The sequence below is a fragment of the Falco biarmicus genome, chromosome 13, assembly GCF_023638135.1.
Source record: "Falco biarmicus isolate bFalBia1 chromosome 13, bFalBia1.pri, whole genome shotgun sequence".
In the NCBI taxonomy this organism is placed as follows: Eukaryota; Metazoa; Chordata; class Aves; order Falconiformes; family Falconidae; genus Falco; species Falco biarmicus.
In genome coordinates this window covers 27535388-27563279 of record NC_079300.1, presented here as the reverse complement: position 1 = coordinate 27563279, position 27892 = coordinate 27535388, and the positions used below count along the sequence as shown (strand labels likewise).

At 44.4% G+C, this 27892-nt stretch overlaps 1 protein-coding gene across 1 annotated transcript; it reads left to right on the top strand.

Moving 5' to 3' along the window:
* The first annotated feature begins 144 nt into the window (after positions 1–144).
* Positions 145–27892, top strand: EHHADH (enoyl-CoA hydratase and 3-hydroxyacyl CoA dehydrogenase). The gene is made up of 7 exons (XM_056359192.1): positions 145–283; positions 8284–8387; positions 9134–9306; positions 10689–10800; positions 11115–11219; positions 17381–17722; positions 25461–27892. Exons 1-7 carry the CDS (start codon positions 210–212, stop codon positions 26729–26731), a joined length of 2181 nt encoding a protein of 726 aa, XP_056215167.1. The 5' UTR covers positions 145–209; the 3' UTR covers positions 26732–27892.

Genomic DNA, 27892 nt, shown 5'->3' with positions numbered 1-27892 from the left:
TTGGCAGAGCTCCGCAGCGGAGCACGGCACGCTGCCTGCCGCCCGGCCCCGGCCCCGTCACCCTCCCGGGCGGCTGCCTGACTCCAGGCCCCGGCAGCGCCGCCGCCCCCAGGCCGCGGGCAGCACCCGCCGTGCGGCGCCGCCCCGCCAGGGCCGGGCTGCGGGCGGGCCCGGGGCCGGGGCGGCGGGGACAGCGGCGGGCGCTCGGCATGGCGCAGTACGCGAGGGGCGCCGCCGCCGTGGCCGTCATCCGGCTCCGCAACCCGCCGGTCAACGCGCTGAGGTAACGGCGGGCACCCGCCATTTCGCGTGGCGGCCGCCCCCGCGCGCTCCCTGGCGCTCGCCCTCCTCGGTGAGCGGGGTGGGGGACTGCCCCATTTCCCCCCCTTTCACCTCAGTCCCCCCGCTCCGTGCCCGTGTGAGGCCCCTCCTGGCCGCGGGGCGGGCGGCCCCTGAGAGCCTCAGCGGGGGCTTCGCCCAGCACCGCCGGGGCACCCACCTCAGCCCGATCCGCCCCTTCGGAGAGCGCTTAGATCTCCCCTCGCGAGAAACATGCTGAACTTTTCCATGACTTCTGCTCTTTATTATAATTTCTGGATTGTAAGTTATCCATATATTACAATGGAGTGGTCTCGCGGGAGAGCTGTCAGGCTCTTTGTACTTTCTGCCATCTCCCCTGAAAGCTGATTAAAAACTTGAGGTGTTTCTCATCACCTTCCAGTCATAAAACATCGAGCTGACGCTTCCAGCAAGGGATTGCAGGCAGCGCCAGTTCAGCTGCCGCACCGGGGGTTCCTGCAGATCTCGCAGGTGGAAACTAGCTTTTCCCCTCAGATGTGCTGCTGCTTTAGCTGCCCGTCCAGCGGGACATGCCTGTCCCTGTCCCTGTCCCCGTGCCAGCCAGGCGAGCGCTGGGGCCAGGGCAAAGGGCTGTGTGCGTGGCAGATGTGGCTCAGCAAGCGGAGCTGGCACTGGGATTAAACCACAGCCAGGGGCCGTCAGAAGTGAAGGCAGTCCATTTGCCTTTTAAAAATGATTAAGGGATTGACCTTTAAATACTGATCTTGGTCAAAAAAGGCCCCAGGCGAGCTCAAAAGATGAGCCAGTGAAAAACAAAGTCAAATGCCAGTCTGTGGGAGCCTCTGAAATTTTAGTTTTTCATGTGTCTTGAAAAGGATATACGTGCTTTTTGGCTTTACATAATTTATTGTAAGGTGTGTATTTTAGTTCCTTCAGTTCTGAGTAGCACACAGACCCTTTTCAAGCAGCTGTAGTTTAAGAGCTGTTCTGTGACAGTGACCAGTGTCTATTCAATGTGTGTTCACAAGCCTGACAGACCCACTACAGTTATGCTCGACTTGTAAATCAGAAGTTTGTTAAAAAAGAGGCTGAAAGAGACAAGTAAGAACATGAATAGGAAATGCAACATGCTGCTTTTCTGTAGCAAACTATATACTGTAAGGCAAACTGCAGCTCTGCAGTAACTGGCAGTGCTCACTCTTTTGTTGCAACACGTTTAAAAGTGGAGTAAGATCGTTTTCACATGCCCAGACAATTATGAGAAAACAAACTTGGAGTGACTTGATGAGATTAGATGACTCCCAGAACTGTAGGGTGCAAGACATCCCTCAGACCTCCTGTGCCGAAGGCCAGCCTAATAAAACTTCCAGGCTATGCCTGCAGTAAACTTCCCATCCTTACCATGAAAAGTACAAAATGCAGAGCTAAAGATACGTCCTTAAGGAACCTTAACTCTGCCTCTTTTGAGAAGTCCTTGAGAAAACCCAAAGTTGCCTTCTGCCTTCAGAACCACAACTGCATGCACTTGCACAACAGCCTCTTCAGGACAGGCCCTGCCTCTCTACCCGTTTACTCTGCCCTCAGTGCCCTCACAGCAGGGCGCAGTTCTGACAAACCGAGGGTAACAGACGGTGCGGTCGAGGTCCCGTCCCCCAGCCCCAGGAGGGAGAAGGAAGACCCTGGTAGACTTTAGATCCATTAAAAAGGCTGTCTCCTTTGAGTGCTGTATCCTCACTCCCCCACAGGTGTATTGTGCTGGCCAAGCTCCTGTGCACGGACAGCCCCACAGCACAAAGGACCCTCAGAGATCCGAGCAGGCTCATTCCCTTGTGACGAGCTCCGTAGCACCGTAACACAACCTAAGATGGGACTGCTGTGATCCTGGCCATGGTTCCTCACAGCTTCTGCTCTGCTAGCATGGGTGCTCCTGTGACTGGCAGAAAACCAGCTCAGGGTGCAAATGTGACCAAACACCAGCTGGTTGGTTTGGCTTCGTTTTTCAGCCAGCCTCACTCTCTGTGTCAGCTCCTTGTGCAATTGCACAAAGAGCACTGCTGGCACAAGAGACAGACTAGGAGTTAAGTGGAGAAGGATGGGAAGTGGCACAGCATGGATTTAAATCAGTTAAGCTCCCATGAATCTATAACTTAAGACATGCCTGTGGCCTTTGATTGCATGCCAGGGTAATAATGCCTGTTTTAGAAGGGATCCATAATTATCACATACTTGCCATTGGGTGGTTTTTAGCTGTGACCTGGCTATAGCTGGGAAAGGTAGAGTGTACTCTGATCCTTCTGTGTTCCTTCTGCTTCTGCATACTATGTATGCTGGGTCGTAGGGGAGCAGGTTTGTGATTGCTGTTAGAAATGTTTGACTACATAGGCAATAGCAGGCCGTGAAAGTTACAGACAGAAGCCATGTCCTGCAATTCTGAAAATTTAATTTCACAGCAGGCACAGATGCTTTTTAAAAGACTGGTGAGTTTTTGCTGCTCTGTTCCAGCCTCACCATTTCCTCAGCTCCCAGGCCATCGCACTGGCCATTAGCACTTTAGAAGCCACTGGTGGGTAGGAATTTACTTTCTCCTGTCTGACGCCATCCACTGCTGTGCAAGTACCTCCCAGGCAGTGCTTTCCTGAGGAATATAGGCTGACCTGTGATTCTGGCTGCAAATTTGGTTCCCACACAGATTCCCCTTTAAGCCAATCTTCCCACCAGCAGAAGTGGCGTGTGCCAAATTTGATTTGTTTGGGGTTTTCTTTCCTGGTTTGCAGAAGTTTACTATTCAGAGATCTGTATTTATCAGTCCATGACACAGAGGGAAGAGATTTAGATATACAAAGAACTGGGAGGTTTTGGGGAGCAGACAAGATTTGTAAGAGAAAGGACCAGCCACACCTTATAAGCAAAGGCAGGCTACTGGCAGTGAAAATTAAGAAAGATGTGGAAGAGTATTTCAGCATTTGAGCTGACAAGTGCAGAAAAGCCCCAGGGATGGTAGGGTAGGACATGGAGTAGGGGAGTGTGCGTGTGGGATTATATAAAGGATAACAGCCTAACAGTAATGATTGGAAAAGGCTCTTCCTGGCTGATGGGATTGTCCTTCTGACCCCCAATCAGCCTAACAATCAAAATGCAAAGGAGATTAGAGAAGCTGCAACTTCAGATAGCTACCAATGAAGGGAGAGCGTGATTACCTGTGTTGGACTGGATCAGCACCTCATCAGGATGAGATGCAGAAAAAAATTTCTGGGATGCTATAATTATCTCCTGTCTTCCTTAAACAACTATTCTAAAACCCTACAGAAAGGATGCCGTTCTGGATTTGGCCTTAATTTACGTGCATGACTCTGTTCAAGCTGTATTAGCTGCTGTGTGACAGTAACAACTACACAGCTGGATCTGCCACCGAGGCAAGAGAGAGCAGACCAGGTAAATCCAGCACATGAGTACTCAATTTTAAGAAGGGAATTATTATTATTATCATTAATAATAATAATAATAATAATAATAATAATAATAATAATAATAATAGTATAGTAATAATGACTGCTTTAAATACTCAGCAGTTAGTTCCAACAAAAAACGGTGCAAGAATCTATCCGAAAGACAAGAAGACTGCAACAAGGGCGGAGGCTGCTGGATTGTTGTTTGGGTTTGGGATTTTTGTTTTTTTAAATTTGTTAGAAGCCCAGGTAAACTGTTCAGCCAGCAAGTGATCCAGTAAAAGCCCTGCATGTCTTGATGAGAAAGCTAAGAAGGCTAAGGGGAAAGTTTGATTTTTTTAAGAAGTGGGAAACTTAGCCAAATGAAGAGAACAAGAAAGCCAATAAAGCATGACAGGAGAGATGTAAACTGGAAATTAAGACTAAAAAAATATAAAGAGTGGATCAAGGCATGCTAAAAAACAGTAGCAAAAAGGTCTTTAAATAAAAAATACAACCCAGGTCAAGCTTACAGGATGCCAAGCTCAAAACTGGCAGTTGCAGCTCAAGGAAGAGATCCTTACCTTTGACAGTTCTGTGAAATCAACAGCTCAGTGTGCTGGGACAGCCCAAAAAGCCCACAAAATATTGGGTACTGTCAGGTTGTAAGTTGAGAACAGAGCAGAGGGCATCCCTTTTCTGCAATACAAAACATTTTAATTGTTATGTGTAGTTCTGGATTTTGCATTTGCAGAAGGATAAAAGGACAATCCAGAAAGGGACAACAGAAATAATCCAATGGATGGTGCACTGCGTTAAGAAAGCGGACTGACAAAGCTGAGTGTCATCAGTTTGGAGAGGAAAAGTCTGTGGGAGAATAAGGTCAAGGTTTACAAAATCATAAAGAAAGCAAATAAATTAAAGGCATAACCCTTTACCAAATCCTACAGCAGTTGAACTAGGGGCATTTGATTAAACTAGTAGGACATTGTTTTAAAACAGATAATGCAGAGCTTGCTGCCACAGGAGCCTGTGGAGGCAGATGGATCAGCAGAACCAGAAAGGGATTAGGCAAATTCAGGGACAGCAGGTGTGTAAGGGATGCTAAAAAGAATGTGTGTAGACATACATAGCAGCACCCCCAATGCAGGGATTGTGGATGCTGGGGGCAGTGCAAGGGTAAAGGACCAGTCCTGCATGTTTCCCATAAACAGCATTTTCTACTGTTGGATTAGAATCTCACTTCTTTAAAGGTAGCTAAGAAAATTTTCAGGATGCCTCTAAGTTGTGTTTTTTGGCTTTTTTTAAATGAAAGAAGGTCACGCTCACAAACCCTCACAAAGTTCTGAAATTATTGAGATAAATGATAAAACCTTGTTACAAATCCAGCACATCATGACTGCAATGAGTTTTATGGAAAACAAAAATAACCCTATGTGGTCACCTACAAGGATGTTCTCTTACCCTGGTGCACACATGTTCTTTAACAGCACCTGCTGTGTGTTTCTGAAACCTGTTATAATGAATCATCTTGGAAGAATAATTTTTCTTGCAGTCAAAATAGTATACATGGTGGAGCTGACTACATAGCGTGGATTAATCGTTGATTGGAATGCATGGAGTGAATTTTTGCATTGTTACTGGTAAATGAATGATGCTGTCACAGTACTGAAATACTTATGCAAATTATGGTGACTTTTTGTTTCTTTCATGCTGTAGCTGTTCGAAGCTGTGATACTCTTGAGTATTTTCATAGTTTTACTGTCATACATTTTACTATGACGCTTTCATCAAAAAGTACATCTTTTAGTACCAGTTATAAAGTGAGGTACAAAGCAGTGCAGCCTGTGTGTTGGACTGTGACATATCCTGAGGCAAACGTATTGCTCCATCTTCAGAGAACAAGAAACTGCAAAAAGTCTGATGTTTCTTCCTTTTTGTCCCACAAAAAAAATTCCACTTGGAAAAAGTTGTATGGAGGGAGAAGAAATATTTATGCAAGTACAGGGTCAGGTTATTCTCTGGCAAAAATAGTTCTGTTGGGTTAATACAGGTCATGTAGGTATTGAACTGTTATTTTGTGGCAGCCTTGACGACTAATTTTTCTTCTGGTAGGAGTATGTTGTTGTAAGTGCTAAGGGCTTGTAACTAATTTCTGACATAAAATCCTGAACTTTTCCATTTAATGCAGATAGACCTTTTGTATGGGCATTTTGCATCTGCTGATCATGTGTCTGCAACAGACACTGAAGTGCTTTGCTTCTTCTCTGTTCCTGAGAGAATTGTGGCATTTTTCTATACAATATTTCCAAGTCAGTAATCTAACATTTGTTTGGAATCCCAGTACATACTTTTTCACCCTCTTTGCACCATGATTTGTAAAGTGTAAGGACATTTCATAACGGTTTTCCCTTTAATCTTCCAGCTGCTCGGTGAGTTTGGTATTTCTGTGGCCTGGCTCTCTACTGATCCAAAATCAGACCTCTAAGAGCAACGAGCATTGGGCGCAGCCCGTGGGTCCTCCTCAAATAGCAGCAGCCACAGCACTTGGTTTTCTAAAGGGAGTGAGATAAAAAAACCTCAGGTTTTAATATGTATTTTTTCCCACAGAATATGAAACCATTTTTTTACATTGGAAAGGCTTTCGTATTCTGCTGCACTGGAAGGACCTTTACCAAGTCACGTAATAGTTTTTCTTTGTCATGGGCAAATTATTTTCATTTTAATTTTCAGCTTTCAGAACCATTACTAACACCAGATTTCAGAGCTGTCTTTGATGTCTGGGTGAGGCAATTGGTACATAACCGCTGTTCTCTCTCCAAAAATAACACTTCTCTCACGCTCTGGTTGCCAGGTCTCAGGGCTCCCACTGATCCTTCTGTGTAGCGTGGCCCTATCCAGGATACAGCAGGCCCTGGAGACCCCCCTAGAGAGCCCCCTGATTAACAGACTTTGCTAATATTTATATTTTTATATATATATATAAATATATAAAATTAACCTTCTCTTAATTTCTGATTTTGAAAGAGGAATATGCAGAGATTGGCTGGCAGGACTTTGCACACCTGACTTACAGGAAAATTCTTGGGCTCCCCACGTTTTTTTTCCTTTTCAGTCTATGGATTTCCACTTCAATGCTGCAAGCTGTTTCTAAAGCTTCTATAAATACGTGATCACTCACCCTGGACACGCCTAGAAGCACTGCACATAAATTATATAGTTTTTGACAAGCTTCCTTTTTAGATTAAATACCCTCAAATACACTGAAAAATGTGCACAAACTGAGTATGCATCAAGCCTTTCTGTCAGTTCTTTTTAATCCACACTCCTCTCAACTAGGCATCAACAAAGTTCTGCTCCCACTTCATCAGCCACCAAGCTTACATGTGAAACGGGGCTTACAGTTTGGGGAAGGTCTGGGAACAGAAGCTGTATTTATAAAGGACTGGGCGAGCACGTGCGATACTTCTCTGAGTATTCCTCCAGCCTCCAACTGCTTGTGGCTCAGTGTTCTAAAGCAGAGGCATATCTACATATGTAGTGTGTATGCACACAGAAAAGTCTCTCTTACAAACTGTATATGCACTTATATATTTACAAACGTGTGCATATGAATATATTTTAGTATGTAAATTATGTATACACACCTTTTGTGTTAATATTTCTATTAATAATGCGTTAGATGTTAATGCTTCTATTTTTACCTACCATCTTCTTTATTGTCACTGTCTTCTAAAACAGACTATACTCTCCATATCCATCCATACACACACGCTTATATAAATTAACATCTTTATATAATTTAAGCTTCAAATGCAAAGTGGGCATACAGTCAGGTCAGATTTTTTTAAATATCTGATTTGTAAAAATGCTATTTATACTTCCACTGTTTAATTTTGAAGTTCTTTCTTAATTCATTGCTGGCCACATTTACTGCTTGTGTCTGTGGAAATGTGTTCAGATGACACGAAAGAAGACATTCTGTGTAGTGTTTTAGGCCCAAATTCAGTTTGATAGGATCCTACATGGGTTTAAGTCTGGACCTGTATACAGATCTTTGCAAGGTGAGAGCATTATAATTGTTAGTACAGCATCAACCATGTGTCAGGTGTTTGAAAGACAGCTTTTTATCCCTGGAGCTCCTTTCTATTAAAAAAGTTCTTAGATTGTCAGGGGTTTAGCATTAATTACTTTTAAATTATGCTAAACTGTTTTCCTGAAAATCTGAATGTTTAATTCATAAAGACATTTTCAAAAGAACATTTCCCTGTGCTGCTTGCTTTGGAAACAGCAAAGTCATAGCCAGAAGCTGACTCTCCAGGAAGTGAATGACAGAGCAGCAGTCACAAGCGTGTTGGAGTTTGGTGCTTGCCCTTGAATTAAGGGGGAGACTAATAAAAGGATTCACCCAGAGAGGCTGTGGCAGAAGGCAAACTAGGGGAGAGACCTCCTTGGACACATTGCACATTTTCCCTGGGACACCTGGTGTTTATAACACAGACCTCTTGGAAGGGTAATGTAGTTGATTTTTACTCACTGAATCTCTAATTTATTCCAGTTTGACTGTTCTCCAGGAGTTAGAAAATGGACTGAAGAGAGCACATGCAGATCCTTCAGTGAAAGCTGTTACGATTTGTGGTGAAAATGGGAAATTCAGTGCAGGTAAGACCTTTTTCATCCAACACAGCCTGAGAAAAAGAGGAAATTCTGTCCACCCACACATCTGAAGATTCTCTGCCTCACAACACTGCTGATTTGGCTGGAAATGGCCACAAGACAGTGGGTTTTTCTATTCTGCTGTGCCACAACTGACATGGGGCACATGACGAGCTGGACTGTCCAGGCCAGAAATAAGCTGGTATGTTCATGCTGAAATGAGGGACAGCTGCTCATCCCCTAATGTGCTGGTGCCTCATTACTCTCCATAGCTTTGTTTGTTTAAAATCTCTGGACTGTCAGCTGGTCTAGTATATGAAATGTACCCAGGGTTGGGCAGCGGTGGTAATAACAGATTGCTAGTTGTAGAAACCTGGGAAGCTAGGGAATTTCTGTGGAGCTGTACATTGCTTGTTAGTAGTAAGTTCCATTTAACTATTCTAGACACAACTTTTTTTTTTATTACACCAAGGATATGTGCAAATTTCTGTAGCAACTGCATGATCATTACAGTTACTATGTATTTTTGTTCATAACCTTCCCCTGAGCTCTCTGAATAGGCTCAAGGAGCAAAGGTTTCTTGAAGATGGTCCCAAAAGGGGTTGATTCCTGTTAACCATTCTCCTGCCAGCAGCATGCTCTGCAAGGACTTGATCATCTGTGAGCAGCTATGTTCAGTGGCACAGAGGGAAGAATTATTCCAATCACTGCCTTGCCCACTAATTCCTGTCGATCTCTTTTTGCTAACTCAGGAGCTGACATTCGAGGGTTTTCTTCTCCAAAGACACGTGGTATTGCCTTGGGCCCCATTGTCTCTCTCATAGAAAGAAGCGAGAAGCCTGTGGTGGCTGCCATTGAAGGTGTTGCCTTAGGAGGAGGCCTGGAGGTGGCACTTGGCTGTCACTATCGGATTGCACATGTGAAGGTAACACACACTGCAAACTAGAGTGGCCAGGAGCCATGTACATATGGCCATGGACAGGGCGGGAGACTGCTCCTGAACAGCAGTAGGACAGCATGCGTCTCCTGGGATCATCTGACCAGAGAAAGAAGGCTTTATAGCTATAGGATACAAGTCTGTGTGTCTAGACATTCTTCACCTACCACACCATCCTTGACATGCTTTCATAAGTCATACTAAACAAGTAATTTCAAGTAATTTCTAAATATAAAATTGATTTGTAACCAGTAAAATAGATGGCTGCATACAAATTTCAGTAATGGAGTGTTAATTTGCCCTAGTTCTCAGTAGTCATTGTCTATATTCTCATGTAGGTGGCTGTATTTTACTGGCTCATGCCGTGACTTTCTCTCTTTTTTTCCCCTTTTTCCCCAGCCCTGTGAATTTTCTGCTAGTGACCTAGTTTCAATAGGTAGTTGAAACTCAGCTAGCATGGAGCATTTATGGTTTAATTTCCCATGAGCTCTGGGTCCTCAAGGAGCAGTCTGACCAAAAGATAGCTTTAAGAGTCTTTTAAGGAGTCATCTGGGTTTTTTTTCTTGAATTCCCTTAAAGATTCAGGAAAGCTGAACTACCTTTTAGCAGTACCTGGTCTCCTTACAGGGACTCTTCACTGATAGGGCCATCCCCTCACTTTTGCAGCATGAATCACTGTTTCTCCATGACAGTGTGGGTTGCTGTAACTGCATAAAGAGGTATTCTACATCACCCTATATGCCACCTAAGGTGGGTGCCATAAGTAGTGGTCTTAAAGTGACTTCATATCTCTTAAGAGCTCAATGGGAAATGTGCAAACTGATTTTTTTTTTAAATGAGGCAACAAAATCCATACAGATTTTTAAAAGAAGACAAGACTCCCTTTCCTGCTGCCCCTGGCTTCTCTGCCGTAACCCTGCTAAATGTCAAGTGCACCAAGAGCCATTTGAAGGAAGATTAGGGAAGAGTTCAGTACCAATTTTCTTTTACTGAACTTCCAAGACTTAGAATAGGGAGGTAACAGTTAAGTCACAGTGCCCTGCAGCATTTAGTAACAACTGCTTGATAGAATTAGTTTATACATGTGTCAGTCTGGGGGATGCTGTTGGCCCCACAGCTCTCCTCCAGTGCTGTGCTAGCATACATCACCCACTGAAAGTGATGTTTTTCCTGTTCATTTGTACTCAAGTTCTTGAAATGCTTGAGTGGGCTTTTGACTTAAATGTCTTACGTGGCAAAAAGTAAGGATGAAGTTTCTATGCTTCCTAGAGTAGCAACGGGTGAATTACGTCTGCTTGTCTTTATTCTGCTCAGTTTGTAATTATCATTCTTTCTAATCAGGTTTGGTTTTGAATTTGACTTCATTTTAGGCACAGATGGGTTTTCCAGAGGTCACCATTGGGTTACTTCCAGGTGCTGAAGGCACTCAGCGACTACCCAGACTGATTGGGGTACCAGCTGCTCTGGATATAATCACTACAGGTCAAGTACTGTGCTTTGGCCTTGCTCCGTATACAGGAATATGGTACCGAGTCTTACCACCAGCTTAGTCTAAGAAACATGAATTTCTTTTACCTGTGTAGCTGGCTTGGGTTGGAATTCAGCTTGCTTCCACTGATGATGGGCTAAGAAAGGGACATAGGTGCTTCTGAGGCATGTAGTTAACCATTTTATGTACCTGATAACAAGCATGCCTCATATTTGAAGCCATGTCAACACAAGTCATTTGATCAGATGGAAAAGAATGAAATTGCTCATCATGCCCCAGTGTAGTCTTATTTCTCTTTTTATCACAGGAAAGCACATTCCAGCAACTGAAGCACTGAAGTTGGGCTTGGTTGATGAAGTTGTGGAAGAAAACACAGTTGAGGCAGCAATTCGCTTGGCAAACAAAGTGATTGGTGAGGAAAGAATTGTAGCAATGCCAAGAAATAATGGGTGATGTTTCAGGGCTGAAGAGAGTCAGAACAAAGCCCACCAGTTTGTTCCATTTATATGCTCCATTCATTGAGTTTTGGCATCCATGTAAGATAGAATTAATTGCAGAAGAATTTCACTTCTGTTGTCTGAAGTGAAAAAATCAGATGCTGCAGAGCTGCAGAAATTCAAGTGAGGTTTTGGAGAACAGTTACATATTAAGTCCTCCTGCTTCTTAATTATGTATCCAAACTCATATGCTTCTCTGGGCTGCTGCATTCTGCTGATTTTGGGGAGTATGTGCTCTTTCCATATATAGCTTTGGATCCCAGCTGGTATTGCATGTACTCTGGTTGCACCATCGATAATGGCTAATCAAAAATAACTTTCTCCCTCTAGTGCAGAGGCTGGCACATCCTTAGCCCAGCTTGTTGATTGTGAGCCTGTAAGTGACTCTGCCCCTAACCTTTTAGCTGCTGTGTAAGAAAATGGCCTGCGGAAATGGGAGGGATGTGGAGAGACTTTCCCTACACACACTTTAGAAATAACAAAATCAAATTCACTGGAACTAACACAGGAAGAGGAACATTCCTTGTGCAGCATGAGGAGTATTGCCTTGAGAGAAAACAGGATATTTTTCCACTACTAACCTCCTTGTACTTTTGGAAACAGACCATTCACTTCCATCAGGATTTACTCTGGAGCTCTGTCCCAGTGAGATGCATGCAAGGATGCAAAACCCCTTTCTGCTTTGATCACATGGGCTTTATAGGGAATGCTTTTCCAAGCTGGGGGGTGTGCTTTTGCCCCTGCAGTTCTCCTCACTACAAACAAGCCCTTTCTTCTCTGTAGGAGTACTTCTGTTCTAGGAGCTGAAGCAGCCTTAGCTTTGTTCTAGAAGACAGTGCACCATGTTTTTAAGATAGTTCAGTGAATGGGCTATTCTTAAAGATCAGTATCTTATATACTTCCCTACAACTTGAGATTTACCAGATAGGTGCAAAAGGGTGTTCTCTGGCCAGGTTTTCTGTAAGAGATGCCCTTCCTTCTCACTGTATTCATCTTATGATACTTTTGAGCTTCATTTTTAGTGCAGAATTGATGACAGGCAGTCCTCTTTTCTCTTTCCGTATATGTAATCAGACTATTTAAATATAAATCTTTAGAAAGACATGGGTGATGTATTTCACTATTGCTTCTAAGAAAAACAAAAATACTTCGGTTCACTGATTTTGTCAGTTTTGATTGAGAACTCTGTTTCTCCATCTGTTGGGAGAGCAGTGAACTATTACTATTCTTCTAGGCAAATTAACCCAAGAAACAGCGTTCCCTTTGATGTACCCGCTGGGCTTCTTAAGTGATGCCCTGCATAAGATCTATACCACTACTGATGGCAGCAGCAGTGTATCATAAACAAGTAATAGGTATGTTGCTAGAACTGGCAAACCAGCAAGCATTCTGGATTTCAACAAATACTATGTGAAATTGGGTGCAATTTAGATATTTATACGCTTGCTTATTCTGTGACAGAATAAGCCATTGTGCAGTGGTTGACAAGTGTGAAAGTCAGCTTGACCTCAGAGGAGAACCTCAGGAATGAAGTGAGAACACTGTTCCTTGGTGTAGCTTGCTTTCTGAAACTTGCGTCCGCTACCACTAGTGGCAAATTCCTCTTCTGTAACTCCATATTCACTGGAAATTGTCCCTACCAAGAAAAATTTTTTTGAGAATCATACAAGCATACTAGGATTCTAGCTGGATGTTCAGCAGGTAACCTCTCCCAGTCTTACTCATTATTGCTGGTAGATTTTCTATCTGTTTATTGCTGGTTTGAGTTACTCCAGTAAAAATGAGTAATGTCATTGAAGGTGTTTCACATCACACTATATACCAACTCCAACAGGACTTTAATCTTTCCAAGAGCTTTATTGGCATTTAAAGCATGTGCTTTAACAGTGAAAATACTGGCAAGTCAGCTAATCTTTTTTTCTTTCCTGCTTGGAAAATTTCTCATTAAACCTTGCAGAAGACCATGAAAAGTTCTGATGCACGATTTAGCCTCAGGTTACCTGGTAATTTGAAAGAATGGTGTACCCAGAGTCCATATGTTCCTTTTGAGTTGTTCCTGACTTTGGCCTTTGCCTAAAGTTAATATAATTCCGCTGCCACACAAAGGCAAACCAGCACTTTTATTTCTCTACATCAAGCACTAACTCAGGGCTGCAGAAGAGATGGCAGTCTTGCATAGCTGGTCTGGTTTTTGTTCATATTGGGATCTGTTTTCAGTTAACATTTTTCAGAAAATCTTTATAAAACCAGAAGCAGAATTGCACAAAAAAATCCATCACAGAAGTCCATTGTCTTTGGATGGCATGCAGCGTTTTGTTTCTGATGAGATTTAAAAAAAAAAAAAAACAACATGAGGCTAACAACTGCTGCCTTCTTACGCAGCAGTTTGGCTAAATAACTAGTTTTGTCACTGGTGGAATTTCTATTCATGGGAAGGCTGTACTGCAAAGTAAGTCTCAAAGAATCTTCAGAAATTATTTTCTTCTAAAGCTTTCTCAGTGCTGGAGCTGTGGAATCTCATGGCAAGATCAGTCTCAAATGGCTGGCCTTAGTGAAACAAAGGTCCTTGCTTATTGTTTCGATATGCAGTTGACCGAGCTACCTTTATGCTAGGTATGCTGGGAAGACATCTTCACCCATACATTTTTATGGATTGTTCTTAACGAAGAACACCTTCAAAAGGAGTTCTGAAACAGTCCTGAATAAGTGGTTGTAGGAATACAGAAACAACTACTGATTCTAAGTTTAATTTTTCATTGAAAACCAGTAATTATATATTGCAGATAGGAAGTGAGTGTATGTTCCTCACCTTCTTCAGGTAAACTGGCCTCTTCAGGTGAAAGAAAATGTCTTCACTTTTGAAGGCATTTTTTAGAAGAAATAGACAGGAGCTAAAGCCTTGGAGACAAGGAGAATGTTCTTTCAGTAAATGTGCTTGAGAATCACTGCACTGATTCGAAGCTGCATTACATAATGTGTCCACCTGATGGCAACACAAAATTGAAAAATTGCTGGAATTGCTTGTGGTAGGCAGTAGCCTGCAGCTTATACTGGCCACCTCTTGCTGGCCTGCTGTAGTCTTCCTCAGCTGGAGGAGAACACGGCTGCTGATCCTCTGCACAGCAGACTTCTTTGAAGCTCTCTCTTCATATATAATCATCCCTTGCTTTCTGACAACATCTACTGATTGACCATTATTATCTTAATGTATCGTAACACAGAAGTGTCAATGGCTTGCACTGAAGACCCCAGGAAAATCAGTTCTGTTTAGACTAGCTCAGGCCCCCCAGGTATTAAACTCTGCGTGGAAAGATGATTATGAGCTTCTGACTGTAAGCCACTAGGAGTAACTGTGGAGGAAGCACGTGTTTCTTCTGAGTCTCATAAGACCCAAAGGAGTAGCAGATACTGCTGCTAGGTAATTGCACGCTTTAAATGGAGACTGCTGGAGAAAGGCTTTCAGTTATAGTTGCAAGGGCCTTTAGTGCATCATCTCTGGGAAGATGTACAATAAAAGACATTTCAATCTCTCCAGGGCTCACAATGCTGGCTGCCGTCTCCTTTAGGCAGAAGGTCTAGCAGAGTGCCCCTTTGACACAACCCGAGTTTGTGAAAGGTCTGACAGACTGGACTTGTCTCAGGCAAGCCTGAGGAGCAGGGGGCCCGTTTCAGCTTTGTTTCTCAAAAATTCACAAGCAGCTCATAGCACCAGGAAGACTGTTAGGCTAGCCCTGCCTTTTGCATATCGAGTCCTGTAATATCCCGAGGGTTTGCAACTCTGGGATGATTTATTTTGTTTTTCCTTTAAATAGCACAATATTTGATACTTCATGCTTACATGTTGGTTTTGCTGCCAGGAATGTTACAGACTCGATCTGCCCTTTGTGCCAACTGGACTAAAAACCCTAGTAAAACAATGCAGGTATCTCTGCTGGCTTCTGTGCACGGATGACACTTTTCCCTGCAGCACTGATGTCTGATACTGTTCATCATGTTCCTACTGCTTTGATTTCAGAAATTAAGCGGCAGGTGTCCCACAATGATATCTTCTTCCCAGGTTTGGAATCAGATAATTTTTTTCCTGTTCATAAATATGCCCTTGATTCCTAGTAGCATTGCAGACGCAAAGACATTACATGGAGATGCAGCAGAAATACTTAGCAAAACCTATTTAGCTTGCAGCTAAATAAGTTTTGCTACAGGACCCTGAAGAGAGTTACTTGTCTCTCTTACTCTGAGGAACTGTCTTATGTCCCCTATCAGTAGTTGTGCTTACAAGTACTATTTGCTATCTGAAGACAAAGCTTAAAGGCTCCCAGTAGTACTCCTTTTTTACCAGTCCTTTCCATTTCAGAGATGTCTTATGAAGGCCATGGATCTGCCTAGTCTTAAGTGACCTTCCAGCCATCAGATCTGCTTTCTGGGACAAACCTGAGGTTTCCTCTTGTGATGAAATGAAACCCACTACTTAAGTCCTAAATAAAGGACTGGGGATAGAGAGCATTTCTGGGTTAGAAACATAGATTTACAGGAGAAACAAAGGATTCTAAAAAAAAAGGAACATTATCCTGACTATATCCTGCAGTACTGGCAGATACAGACTATATTCACTGTCAATGTGAAAACATTTTTATGAACTCTGATTATAAGGGAAGCTACTTACACAGTGAGCGTTCATCTTTTTGTGTTCTCTAAAAGGCTTAATTAAAAAGCCTGAGCTCTGAAGACCATTATTTCAGGAAATCAGTATCTTAACTTGCCCTGGAAACTTAAACATTGCTCAGTCTTGGAGGAAGACCTAGAGACAGGACATGTTCTTTGGGCAGCCATGATTGCAGTGCTGCCATTATTCCCGCTCTTCAGCATCCCGTGTATGATTTCCTGCTCCTGAGTCTTCTGCTGATGCACTGGCACTTTCCTAACTCAGGCAACAGGAAGAAAAAAGGGGAGCTGCATGCAATATACCACCTCTGAAGGAAGCGTGCTTCTGTGGCAGAGCTCGTATAAGAGAAGTTAGGGCAACGAGACTGTATACCAGAGAGCTTCTCAGCATAAGGTTCTCATTAGAGGGGTCCCACCCACCACCCTTCTTTGGTGGCAGTCCTAGGTGCGTCTGGGAACTACACCGCAGCAGTCAGTGCAGGAACACTGCTACACAGTTAGTTAACGATCAGGACGTGGCTATGATGATAAAAGGGTTTTTTGCATTTTGCAAAAATGTTGGAATATTAAGGGGATACATCCTGAATTTCTGATCTTGTTCCTGCACGGTCTTTAGTGAGGGAAGCTGCCATTAAGAGCATAGGAACAGCCTGAGTATGGGCAGATCAGAGATCTCCTAGCAGGTGCCAAGGTTTGTACTTCTGAAGAGGATGGAGAGGATTTTGGCATCTGAAATGTAACTAACTTCTCTCAATTAAAATAATTTCTAGGTATCGCCATAGCAACCTCTGTCTGTAATGAGCTTCACATATTTGTGTGGCTGCTTGATTCACCCCGTGCTGACACAGAAGCATGAACTCTCCTTTTATTATTCATTTGCTTCCCAAGACATGCTGGGTGAACTGTCCTCTTTCTTAGTCCCAAAGTAAAGAGAGGGATTCCTGCTGCCAGGGAGCAATTGAAGCCAAGGTGTATTTCCCAGTCTTTTATAAATGCCTGGGTCAGGACCCTGGCTGGAATGCATCTGGCTAGCCAGGTTGACCAGGCACTGAGTAGTAAACAATGCTGGAAGAAAACTTTAGTACTGAAGCTTGCAGAAAGAGCCATATGAATGTGGCAGCTGGAACTTGTGTGGCTGAGAAAAAGGAGATAATTACTTTGAAATTGAAATTTTGCTTTTTTGAAGTCTGAGAAGGGACTTGAAAAATGTTAATTGTCAGAGCAAACAGAAAGCTAAAGAGAAATGTTGGACACTTTAGTTCTAGACCCAGATCACTGTGCCGTGCAAGCCCTAATACAGTGAGCTTACAAGAAAAAGAGGTAGACTGCCTTCCCAGTCTCTGTAGAAAGGGGTGAAAATCTGTAGTCTTCCAGATGTGCGTGCTTTGTTCTGTAACTGTTTTTCTACCCCCAGGCCAGCCACTGGGACCTCGCAGGCTCAGCCTGAAGCCAATCCCAAAACTACCCAACATGGAAGCATTTCTCAGCAAGGCTCTTGTGAAGGTGAAGAAACAGGCCCATGGGTGCTTGGCTCCAGAGCTGTGCTTCCAGGCAGTCAAAGCTGCCACAGAGCAGCCTTTTGTAGATGGAGTCCGGAAGGAGCGAGAGCTGTTCAATGTCCTGCTGACTTCAGGCCAGGCCCAAGCACTGCAGTATGCTTTCTTCGCAGAGAGAGCAACACAGAAGTGGACAACACCCAGTGGAGCTTCATGGAAAAGTGCTTCCCCTCAGCCCATCCGCAAAGCAGCTGTGATAGGTAAGGGAATGAAAAAGCTGGTGTGGTTGCTGACTGCACAGCTAACAGCAGAGCTGAAAGGGAGTGGGATGAGAGTAACTGGGCTTTACTGGTGGCAGAAGGCTGAAGTGAGATTCCCTAGCAGTCACTGGCCAAAGTCACTGATACCCATCACAGGTGAAGATACTCCACACCCATAGGAGACATGCAAGGAGGGAAGTTGTCACTGCATTGGTGAGCTCATAAATTCAGATGGCAAATCACATCCCACTAGACTGTTACCTGATGCTACCTCTTTCTTTGGAAGAATAGCTGCTTCTCACTTCAGAGGCAGCTTAATCTGTGGACCATAAGCAGTCTGTTCGCTTTTAAATACTGCTGTGTTGAGTCCTGGCTTTGTTCCATATTATAAGCAGGTTTGCATGAAATTCTCCTCCTCCTGGTCTGGTTCTGTACTGCAAGTGCATGCGCACAGAGTTACTGAGGGATATATTAATACAGAAATGTTTTGACAGCTGTATTTTAAGAAGATTTCATCTCACTGGGATCCACTCCTGCCATTTTGTAGCCCAGCAAGATAATGCCTTCATTAATTTTTTATAAGAGCAATTTAAATAAAACCTTTGATGCACTGCTGAGATTTAAAAAAAAAAAAAAAAAGTATCTTTCAGCTCTCCCTGTTGAAAGTAGCACTCAAAAAATGGTTAGACAAGTAATGGAGCAGCCTGAAAACATCCATTCTGTTTCAGAGAAAGCTCACCAGGTCAGCACTGCTTTTTCCTGGGTACTTCTCAGGCCTCTTACACTCTGCAGCATGAACTGTCTGAAAACTCATTGCAGGCCATAGAAAGACTTTTTTTTTGGAAGTTCCCTTCTCTTCATTAGCTGCCACGCCATATTTTCAATGAAAACAGTTTTTAAACATTGGTCCACAAACCTTGTGAGGAAAATCCGTGGCTGTTAATAGCTTTCAGGTAAAAAGGCATTAATTATTGCCAAGTTTATCATGTGATTTGAAAAGCACAGTACTTTGGACACGTGCAGTCCCAGACAGGTCAGTCCTGCAGTATGTTTTTTGGCAGGAAAGGCTTGTGTTGAAGTTTTATAGGAATGATCAGGTAACTAGAATGGGCATTATTTGCTACATACTGATAAACCACGCCAGAATAATACACTTGCAAAGTTCCAATTGCAGTGACAGTTTAGCCAGAAGGGCTGTTTAGATCTGATCTGCCTATTTTGGTGCTGTAACTGACCTAGAGGGAATTCTAAAGATAAAAGCAATCTCTGTTTGAAAGTTTATAGTAGAAACAATTTGTATCTTATTTCCAAACTGAACTGGCTGGGCTGCATCTCGCCATCCATTGGATTAAGTATTTGCGCCTCATCTCCAGACAGGGTTCTGAATTCTGATTGCTCCAGCCTCTACCCCCACATTTCAGTGTTTGCGTAGCTGGTTACAGACAATGCCCAAGTTAACCCAGACTTTTTGCAGAATGAACAAACTAAGCACTTAGATACTTTTGCAGCAGAGCACGATCTGTCACACTGGTCATTTTCACGACTGTGAACTTCCCCTGATTTTTCAACACTTCATTTTCAACACTTCATAAAGCATGCATAACTGGTGTGGGAACAGTATTCCAAGAACAATTGCGTTAAGACCAGATACCAAGATGTTTCTTCCTTGCTCCTACTTAGTATGCTCAAGGTAACAGGCAACTTTCGTATTAGCCATGTTCAACACATTCTGTTAATTATGCACTGGCAGGGAGCAGCTGCACTGCAGTGATGAGGAGCCAATGGCAATAACACCTCCCATGGGGACAGACCCACAGAACCTTTGATGCTGGAAGGGACCTCTGAACATCATCTTGTCCGTCCCCCCTGCTCCAACAGGGTCACCTAGAGCCTGTTGCCCAGGACCATGTCCAGACAGCTTTTGATATCTCCAAGTATGAAAACCCTACAACCTCCCTGGGCAACCTGTGCCAGCCCTCAGTCACCCCCACAGTAAAAAAAAGTGGTTTCTTACGTTCAGATGGAACCTCACATGTTTCAGTTTGTGCCCGTTGCCTCTGGTCCTGTTACCGGGGTCACTGAAAAGAGTCTGGCTCCATCTTCTTGACACCTTCCCCTCAGATATTTTAATATATTGGCGAGACTCCCCCCCAGCCTTCTCTAGGGTGGAGTTAAAGCTCTCTCAGCCTTTCCTCATGAGACATACTCCAGTCCCATAATCGTCTTATTGGCCCTTCACTGAACTCACTTACAGCTCCATATCACCCTTGTACTGGGGAGCCCAGGACTGAACATAGTCCTCCAGGCGCGGTCTCACCAGTGCTAAGCAGAGGGGAAGGATGGCCTCCCTCAACCTGCCCGCAAGACTCCTCCTAATGCAGCCCAGAGGGCTCGTACCATTAGCTGCCTTTGCCACAAAGGTCATAGTGTTGCTCATAGCCAACTTGGTGTCCACTAGGACCCCCAGATCCTTTTCTGCAGAGCTGCTTTCCAGCCAGTCAGCCCCAGCAGATACTGGTGCATAGGGCTATTCCTCCCCAGGTGCAGGACAGCACTTCCCCTTGCTGAATTTCGTAAAGTTCCTGTCAACCCCTTTCTCCCTCTGGATGGCAGCACAACCCACTGCTGTATCAATTGTTTACCACCTGAGCAAGGCGAGCAGGGCAGACCCAGAGAGAGATCATGGCCAGCATCTTCTAGAAGTACAGATGATAAAGCAAAGTTCACGTGATGGTGCAGGTCTGAGGTAAAGCTGGGAAGCCAGTCTGCAGGCTGAGGTCTGGATCAACAGTGTCCATAGCCTGGCACAGCCACGGTAAGACAGCAGAACTCCTCCAGCATAGCTTAGAAAGGAACTGAAGACCCAGGTCTGAAGGCCATGGGCTTCAAGGCTCATGGGCAGTGCATGTGGGTGGAAGCTCCAGCTGTAGCTGGTCAAGGTCATTAAAGCTTATCAGCGCACTCGGGGCCTTGACACTTGCCCAGCCTCCTAGTGCCTTTTCTGGATCACTGCTGCTACCAATACAGCCCCCACAGCCTGCAGTTACGGCTTGCTTTGTTTATGCTACTTGTTCACGTTATACTTCATTTGGTAAGTGACATCTCCTATTTTGGGGTGATTGATCACCTCCTTTTAACTCTGAATCCACACCGTATGAAGTATCACTGCTTTCCATCATTTCTTTCCGCCACCCCACTGTGGTTTTTCTCCTTCCTCTGGAAGGTTCGTCTCCTATTTTGCCTTTTGATGTCAGTGAAATTGTGAGTCCATTAGAGACAGGCATAGAATATGGCAACACAATTGTATTTCTTTCAGGCTGCTGTAGCAAAAAGTCATTCTGCAGCCAGTACCGTGCTGTACAGTAGCTCACAATTTCACATTCTTGTCTTAGGAACATTCTTGCTTGCAGCACTAGAAATCAAAATCTTAGGGGTGATTTTTGAGGGACTGACACCTTTTAAAATAGGGCTATTCATCCATGTAAGTATCAAGTCTACCTGGGTGGTCCAGGGCCTCTCTGTTTTCACTGCAGAGAGGAGGGCAGTCAGAGCAAGAAGTTGTGTCCATTTTGGCTGGTCAGAAATCACACAGACCCCCTTTTCCAATAGACAGTGCTGTGCTGTTCCACACACGGGCATCATGTTGCAGTATGCTGCTGCTTACATCTTTTATCACTGCATGATGGGAAGCAACTGAGAAGATCACGCTGACTTCCTCTTCCTTCAGTACCTCTTCCAAAGGGACAGAGGATCCTTAGGGTATGGAAGCAGTGCCATGAATGCTAGCGGAGCCTTGCTTTGTGGCTCCCCTGTCTGTCCAATATTAGCAGGAACTTGTTGAAGGGAGCTGGCACGTCTCTTGCTGACCATGTCTTAATGTAGATTCAACATCAAGGCTGATCTATCATTTTTGTGGGCATGCTTGATAGATAGCATTGCTGGTGAACTGCAACCATTCCTCTGCATTCCTGGCTTCCCACCAGCTGCATTTGTCTGCAGTTTGCTCACTGAAAGACTGTTAAGTGGGTAACACCCAGCCATGTGGGATCCCTCCTGCTTTTGGCCTAGCTGTCCTTGACTGTCTTCAGCCACATGCAGTGTCACCTATTTCATCTGTTTCTGCTTGTTCTGAACTCTTGGCTCCCGTCTCCCTCCACTTTCTCTGGTTCCTCGTCATGCAAAAAAAGAGCTCTTCTCTGTCCCTTCTGCAGTCTTCCCAGAGCTCCCTGCTTGCCTCGAGTATCACATTATTTCTGCTTCAAATTAATACCCTGAAACAGAGAAAGCAGCAGCTCCAGTCTGCAGCAGTCTGCCACCACCAATTGCTCGTTGTTGTTTTTTAACAGGGAACTGGAACAGTCTTTGCATATTTTTACCAATCTATAAAGTATTATTTCCATTGCCTGGCAGTTTAAAGGCCAAGTATTCATAATAGTTCAGAATTATTTTCCACTCATCTGTGTTTCTCTAGTGTGTGTGACTGTACATGAGTTACTTCATACATATTTTGAGTTCATTTGCTTTGAAATTTGTTTTTAAAGTCCTTCAGTTAATTTTGCATGGTTTTTCATATTCTAAGTACCTCATGTGACAGATCAATAATTAACAGTCATTATTCACTCAGCTTGCCCAACAAATGGATTTGTCATATCCATGTTTGGCCTGAAATTACATGGGTTCGAGTGTATTTTTATTTCTGTGTCAAAGCTATATTTCACAACAAAAGACCAGAAGCAAGATGGCTAGAGTTCTTTCTCCTGAAGCAGATTTCAGTCCCCTTTTGAAAGATACACATTGGGCATTACAGGTGGTAACACAGGTCTGAAAACTGTCCCCAGCATGGAAGATAAGAATACAGGATTTTTTTCATGGTTTTTGGGAAGTGAGATCACTATTGAGGAAGAAAACAGAACACATTAGAAATTCTGGAGTAGTTCCTAGCTGTGTTTTTGTCTGTGTGAGCTGAGCTGAGCATGTGACATTTCTCTTTCTCTTTCTTCTACAGCCTTCTACGCATGTAAAGCCCAATGATTCCCTTCCATTTCTTTCTGCTCTAACATACTCTTCCCCAAGATCATTCAGCTTTATTGAAAAGAGGAGTCATCAAAAATTCTTCTTCCCCTGCTAGACAGCCAAATCTCTCCTTAGTTTTACAGCCCAGTTTTAGCAAATATTTCCAGGGGAGTCATGCTATGCGAGCTCTAACGTAACAAAACCCTCGGGGCTTTCATTACTGTCTCTGCCAGCTTCATTGAACATCATTTCATACAGGCCACTGAAGAGTTACGAAGTAAGTTGAGAGACAGCTTTTCTAGGTCAGAAACAAGCTTGGCAAGCTCATATCTTATCTATAAGCCTACTCCCATGGCCTAGAAAGTGAAGTGCTACAAGTGTGTAGGCCTGTCTATCATGGGATGGCTAAAACCGAGATGGGGGTACTCATACTATATGTGGATGAAGGCAAACAGGGGAATTGGCTAACAGCACTGCAGAAATTCCCTTGGAAAGAGGGCTGGAGAAGCACTGCTCGTGGAAGAGGTTTTGGTTTAGGAAGAAGCGGTGTGTTCATGTGGCAAGAGAGCTGCTAAGATTTCAGTCATGAGGCCAAAACTGAGAGGCACAGGAGTTAATAAGGCTCAGGATGTGCATGTTATTTCTTTAGTAGAGCTTGGAAATTCTAGGGAGAACCCCCAGGACTCCATCCTGGGAAAGAAGAGACTTCAAGAGGGAGCCATGTTGAACTGCAAACGCTTCAGCTTGATGTCTAAAGAGAGGCGTAAAGACGGGGCTGGGCTTGGTGGGTATACAGGAGGTGCTGAGTTACCGTCCTGCACTGTCCAAGAAGAAAGCAGTTTGTGTAGCTCACCAAAGACGGGGGGAAACTGTCTCTGACCATACCTGCTCCCACATCCAAGGCTCTGAGTACTGAGCACACTGGGAGGAGCTATTTGTGTTTGGGGTTTTTCAGGCAGCAAACCATGGACACTGAAATACTAAGAACTGATTAATGTTATTCTAGTTTTATTTTCAGATTAGTTTTTAGTAGTATTTGATTATGAAGTAGCAAATCTAATTTCCTAGAAAGGAACTAGAGCATTTGCTTGGGAGCGTAGGGGTATATAAGCAGGCTGCCAGATAGTGATGCCTGTAAAAACTATCTTCTTGTGGCTAAGCATGGAATGTTTTAAATGTCTTGTGTGTACACAAGCTGAGGGTGGATAGAACTAAACCAAGGGTCTGTAGCTTGCAGGAAAAAACATACTGCCTTATTTGAACTTGGTTGTTGGAACTTGTTTAAATGATAACATGATTTCAGCTTTTCTTTACAAAGCTGCTTTAGACAAATTTTTTAATCCCCTTGTTGCTGTTTATTTGTTCAGCTGACTTTCATTTGTAAAACTGGGATTAAAAAAAAATCATTTTTACAGAATTATAACAAACCTGTACTTTGATTGTTGCTTTATTTAGGATATTAATAATCCTCCCATTCAGTGCTTCACACTTCTAAAGCTGGTAAAATTGTCCTGGCTTTCTCTTACTGGTTTGTATTAACTTAGTCTGAAAAGCCTCCATCGGGGAGAGCAGGATAAGTACTGTGGGGTTGTGTATCCCAGGGAAGTGTAAGCGTGCAGCTTCATTTAATGTAATAGAGGGCAGAGCTGGTGGAAGGGCTCAGAAGGAGGGAAGGGATCAAGCCAATAGTCTCTACACTGATATTCCTGGGGGCATGAGCTGGTAGTAGTGCATTTACGGATCTTGGGGAAAAAAAATACAGCTTGAATGGATGCTCAGTTACAGGAATCCTGAGCAAGTGCTTTAACTGTGTGTTTAGACAAGGAAGACTGTGTCTTCGAGAATCTTCAGAAGTTAGGCATGGCCTGTGTTGGAGGACTTAAACAGTTCCCAGTGGGCAGAGGTGCCTGATATAAAGAGCAAACAGCAAGCAAAAGGCCACTGTGTGGTGATCCAGAGTGATTGAAAAGGAGATAGAAGATGTTGAAATCTGGATTAAGAACACTGTGTTAGCTTCATTGTGTTTGACCTGACAGTGAGAGACAGACAAGACATTAGAGACAAAGTAAAGTTTAGAGCAGATCAGTGTCCTAGAGTCTTTACAGAAATAGCAGCTGAATTTTCTTTGCTTCAAAGATTACGCAGTGAAGTGCAGAGGGAGAAGAGGAGGGAGATGAAGAGGAAGCTTGGAAGGAGGGAGAAACCAATTGTCTGAGCTTTGCTGGTGTCAAAATCTCTGAGTGACGTGTTGTTGCTTACACTAATATTCTGTGAGTCCCATAAAGGACCATCTCACAGGAAGAGAGAGGCACTGGTATCCTCAGGGTGAAGCTTGCTTGTGAAACTGCCGGCTAGAAGTTGGTAACAGGGTTGAAGCTGAAACTCGGATCTCCTGTCTTTGAGCTCCATGTTCTAACTCTTAAGTGATGCTGGTTTCTGTAGGTATAAAATTTTGCAGGGAGAAGACATGGTCTGGTATTTTGCAAGCTTGAGAGGACATTAACTTGCCTTTATGCTACTGCTTTTCAAACATTTAGGCTCACTGAAAAAGGAAATTCAGTTCCTTTTTCCCAGTCTTCAGTTCTTTTTTTCTGTCTGTGCACCACTCGTTTTGCATAGGCTTCCACTTTTTATCCTGCAGATACAAAGGAAATGCTACCATCAAGTGATTAATTGTAACATTTTTTATTCATAGTCTCTGATTCTGTCTCACTTTTATCCCTAGGGCTGGGAACAATGGGCCGAGGCATTGTGACTTCTCTGGTTAAAGCCAACATACCTGTGGTAGCCCTGGAGCAGGATCTGGATTATCTGAGCACGGGAAGAAAAGCTGTGATGCTCCTTTTGGAACGTGAGGCTATGAAAATGGAGCCGGGTGCCCAGACTCTGGATTTTCATAACCCTGCACGTCTCCAGTTCACTGTGGACTTTGATGTGTTGTGTGATGTAGATCTAGTCATTGAAGCTGTGTTTGAGAACATGGCACTAAAGAAGGAAATATTCCACAAGCTATCAAGAATCTGCAAGCCAGGGGCCTTTCTGTGTACAAACACATCAGCCCTGGACATCGATGAAATAGCTTCTGCCACGAGCCACCCGCAGCAGGTCATTGGCACACACTTTTTCGCCCCTGCTCATGTGATGAGGCTACTGGAAATAATCTATGGCCATCACACATCTGCCACTGCCATTGCCACTGCTATGCAGCTAGCCAAAGCACTGAAAAAAGTCGGAGTGGTGGTAGGGAATTGTTTTGGGTTTGTTGGGAATCGAATGATGTTTCCATATGTACAACAGGCAGTTTTCCTTGTAGAGGAAGGAAGCAGACCAGAAGCAGTAGATCAGGTTCTTGAAGATTTTGGGTTTAAGATAGGACCTTTCCGAATGTCTGATCTTGCTGGGCTGGATGTGGGCTGGAGGTCTCGAAAGGGGCAGGGTCTCACTGGGGCCTCGCTACCTGCAGGAACACCAGCCCGCCAGCGGCACGGCCATCGCTACAGTCCGCTGCCGGATCTTCTGTGTGAGAATGGCAGGTTCGGCCAGAAAGCTGGGAAAGGATGGTACCAGTACGAGAAGGCTGGGGGCAGGACAGCCAAGCCAGATCCATGGCTTCACAGCTTTCTGTCCCAGTACAGAGACACCCATCGCATCAAGACCCGCCTTATAGATCAGGAGGAAATCCTGGAGCGGTGCTTGTTTTCCCTCATCAACGAAGGGTTTGACATCCTGGCTGAGGGAATAGCATCAGGCCCAGAACACCTGGATGTAATTTACATCAATGGCTATGGGTGGCCAAAGCACAGGGGTGGCCCCATGTACTATGCTTCCACCGTTGGGCTCCCTCGTGTTCTGGCTAAACTGCAGAAATACTCCGAGGCCCACCCTGATGTTCCGGGGCTACAGCCCCGTGCCTTTCTGAAAAAGCTGGTAGCTATGGGGAACCCGCCCCTCAAAGAGTGGATGTCCTACCTCAGCCAGCCAAGCAACAAGCTGTGATTGCGCCGATGCCTGCTATATACATTTAATGGAGTCTGATTTCATGAAACAGATGCTGTAATTGCGCTGTCTTTTCCTCACTGACTTTCCTTTGCAGAGAATAACTTTGGCTGATGATGAATCTCAGTCCCCCCCTTGCTGCAAGTAACCACTTCCATCACCACCCTTCCTTCCCAGCACCAGCCTTGCCTGCCGCCTTTGCTCATTGCTGTGTAAGGCCATCACCTCTGCCTTCAGATCTTCACAGCTGTACTTCTCTTCCAGTCTGTCTTTGTGGGAGGGAGGAGCAGCATCCACAGCCCACAAAGGAAATCATGGTGGGGGCCAACAGAGAGATGATCACAATTCACTCAAGACCAGCTGGATCTACCAGACCTGCCTTAAAATCTATTTCCCAGTTTGTTCAGGCTTTTCCTGTGCAGCCCACCTCCACTGGGCTCCCTGGCCCTCCCGAAGACGGCCAGCTGGAGCCTGCTCCCTTCCTGCTACTCGGGAGGGGTGGCACAAGGGGTGCAGCACCTTTCAGAGGTAAAGTCAAATGAATTGGAGAGGGCAGGTATGAGCAGACAGCGGGGGGCAGGGCTGGTACTGCCCCTCCTCCCTGCTGCAGAGAAGATTCTAATGAGTGACACAAAAGCTACAAATACATCCACCTGACTAACCTGCCCTGCAGTGCTGGCTCATGACTGGCCTTCTGCATCCAGACGCTATCCTCCGTTACCATTATCCCCACCCAGCTTTGTCCAAGTAGAAACATCTTCTGGCATCATGAAGTGTGGGGGGGTGTCGCCGTCACACCCCCTACCTTGCCTGCTACCAGGTCTTGGGGCTCAACATGCTCTAATCGACTAGATTGAAACTGGCACTTAGTGGGTTTTCAGACGAGCAGAGGGCACAGTGAGAAGTGCATGTGTGCAGGCAGGAACATAGCTACAGGCAGGCAGGGAGGTGGCAGATCTCTAGAAGAGAGCAGAGCAGGGGAGAGCGAACCAAACCTGCTCCAGGCTTGATGCTCTGGGCCAAAGTCTCCCATTTCTTGTGTCTAGTGATTGTATCTTCTGGTCTGGTGTAGGGAATAGGTTGGTCTGGGTTTCCTTCTCAGGGACATTGGATGTCTTAAGTTTTACTTTTTATTTTAATAAAACTGCTTTGATTATCTAA

What these genes read in the sequence shown, in the direction of transcription:
- EHHADH (XM_056359192.1), top strand. Translation starts at nt 210, where the DNA reads ATGGCGCAGTACGCGAGGGGCGCCGCCGCCGTGGCCGTCATCCGGCTC. An exon ending in AAATGGGAAATTCAGTGCAG is followed by an intron (nt 8,388 to 9,133) that starts GTAAGACCTTTT and finishes TTGCTAACTCAG; the next exon opens with GAGCTGACATTCGAGGGTTT. An exon ending in CCGCAAAGCAGCTGTGATAG is followed by an intron (nt 17,723 to 25,460) that starts GTAAGGGAATGA and finishes TTTTATCCCTAG; the next exon opens with GGCTGGGAACAATGGGCCGA.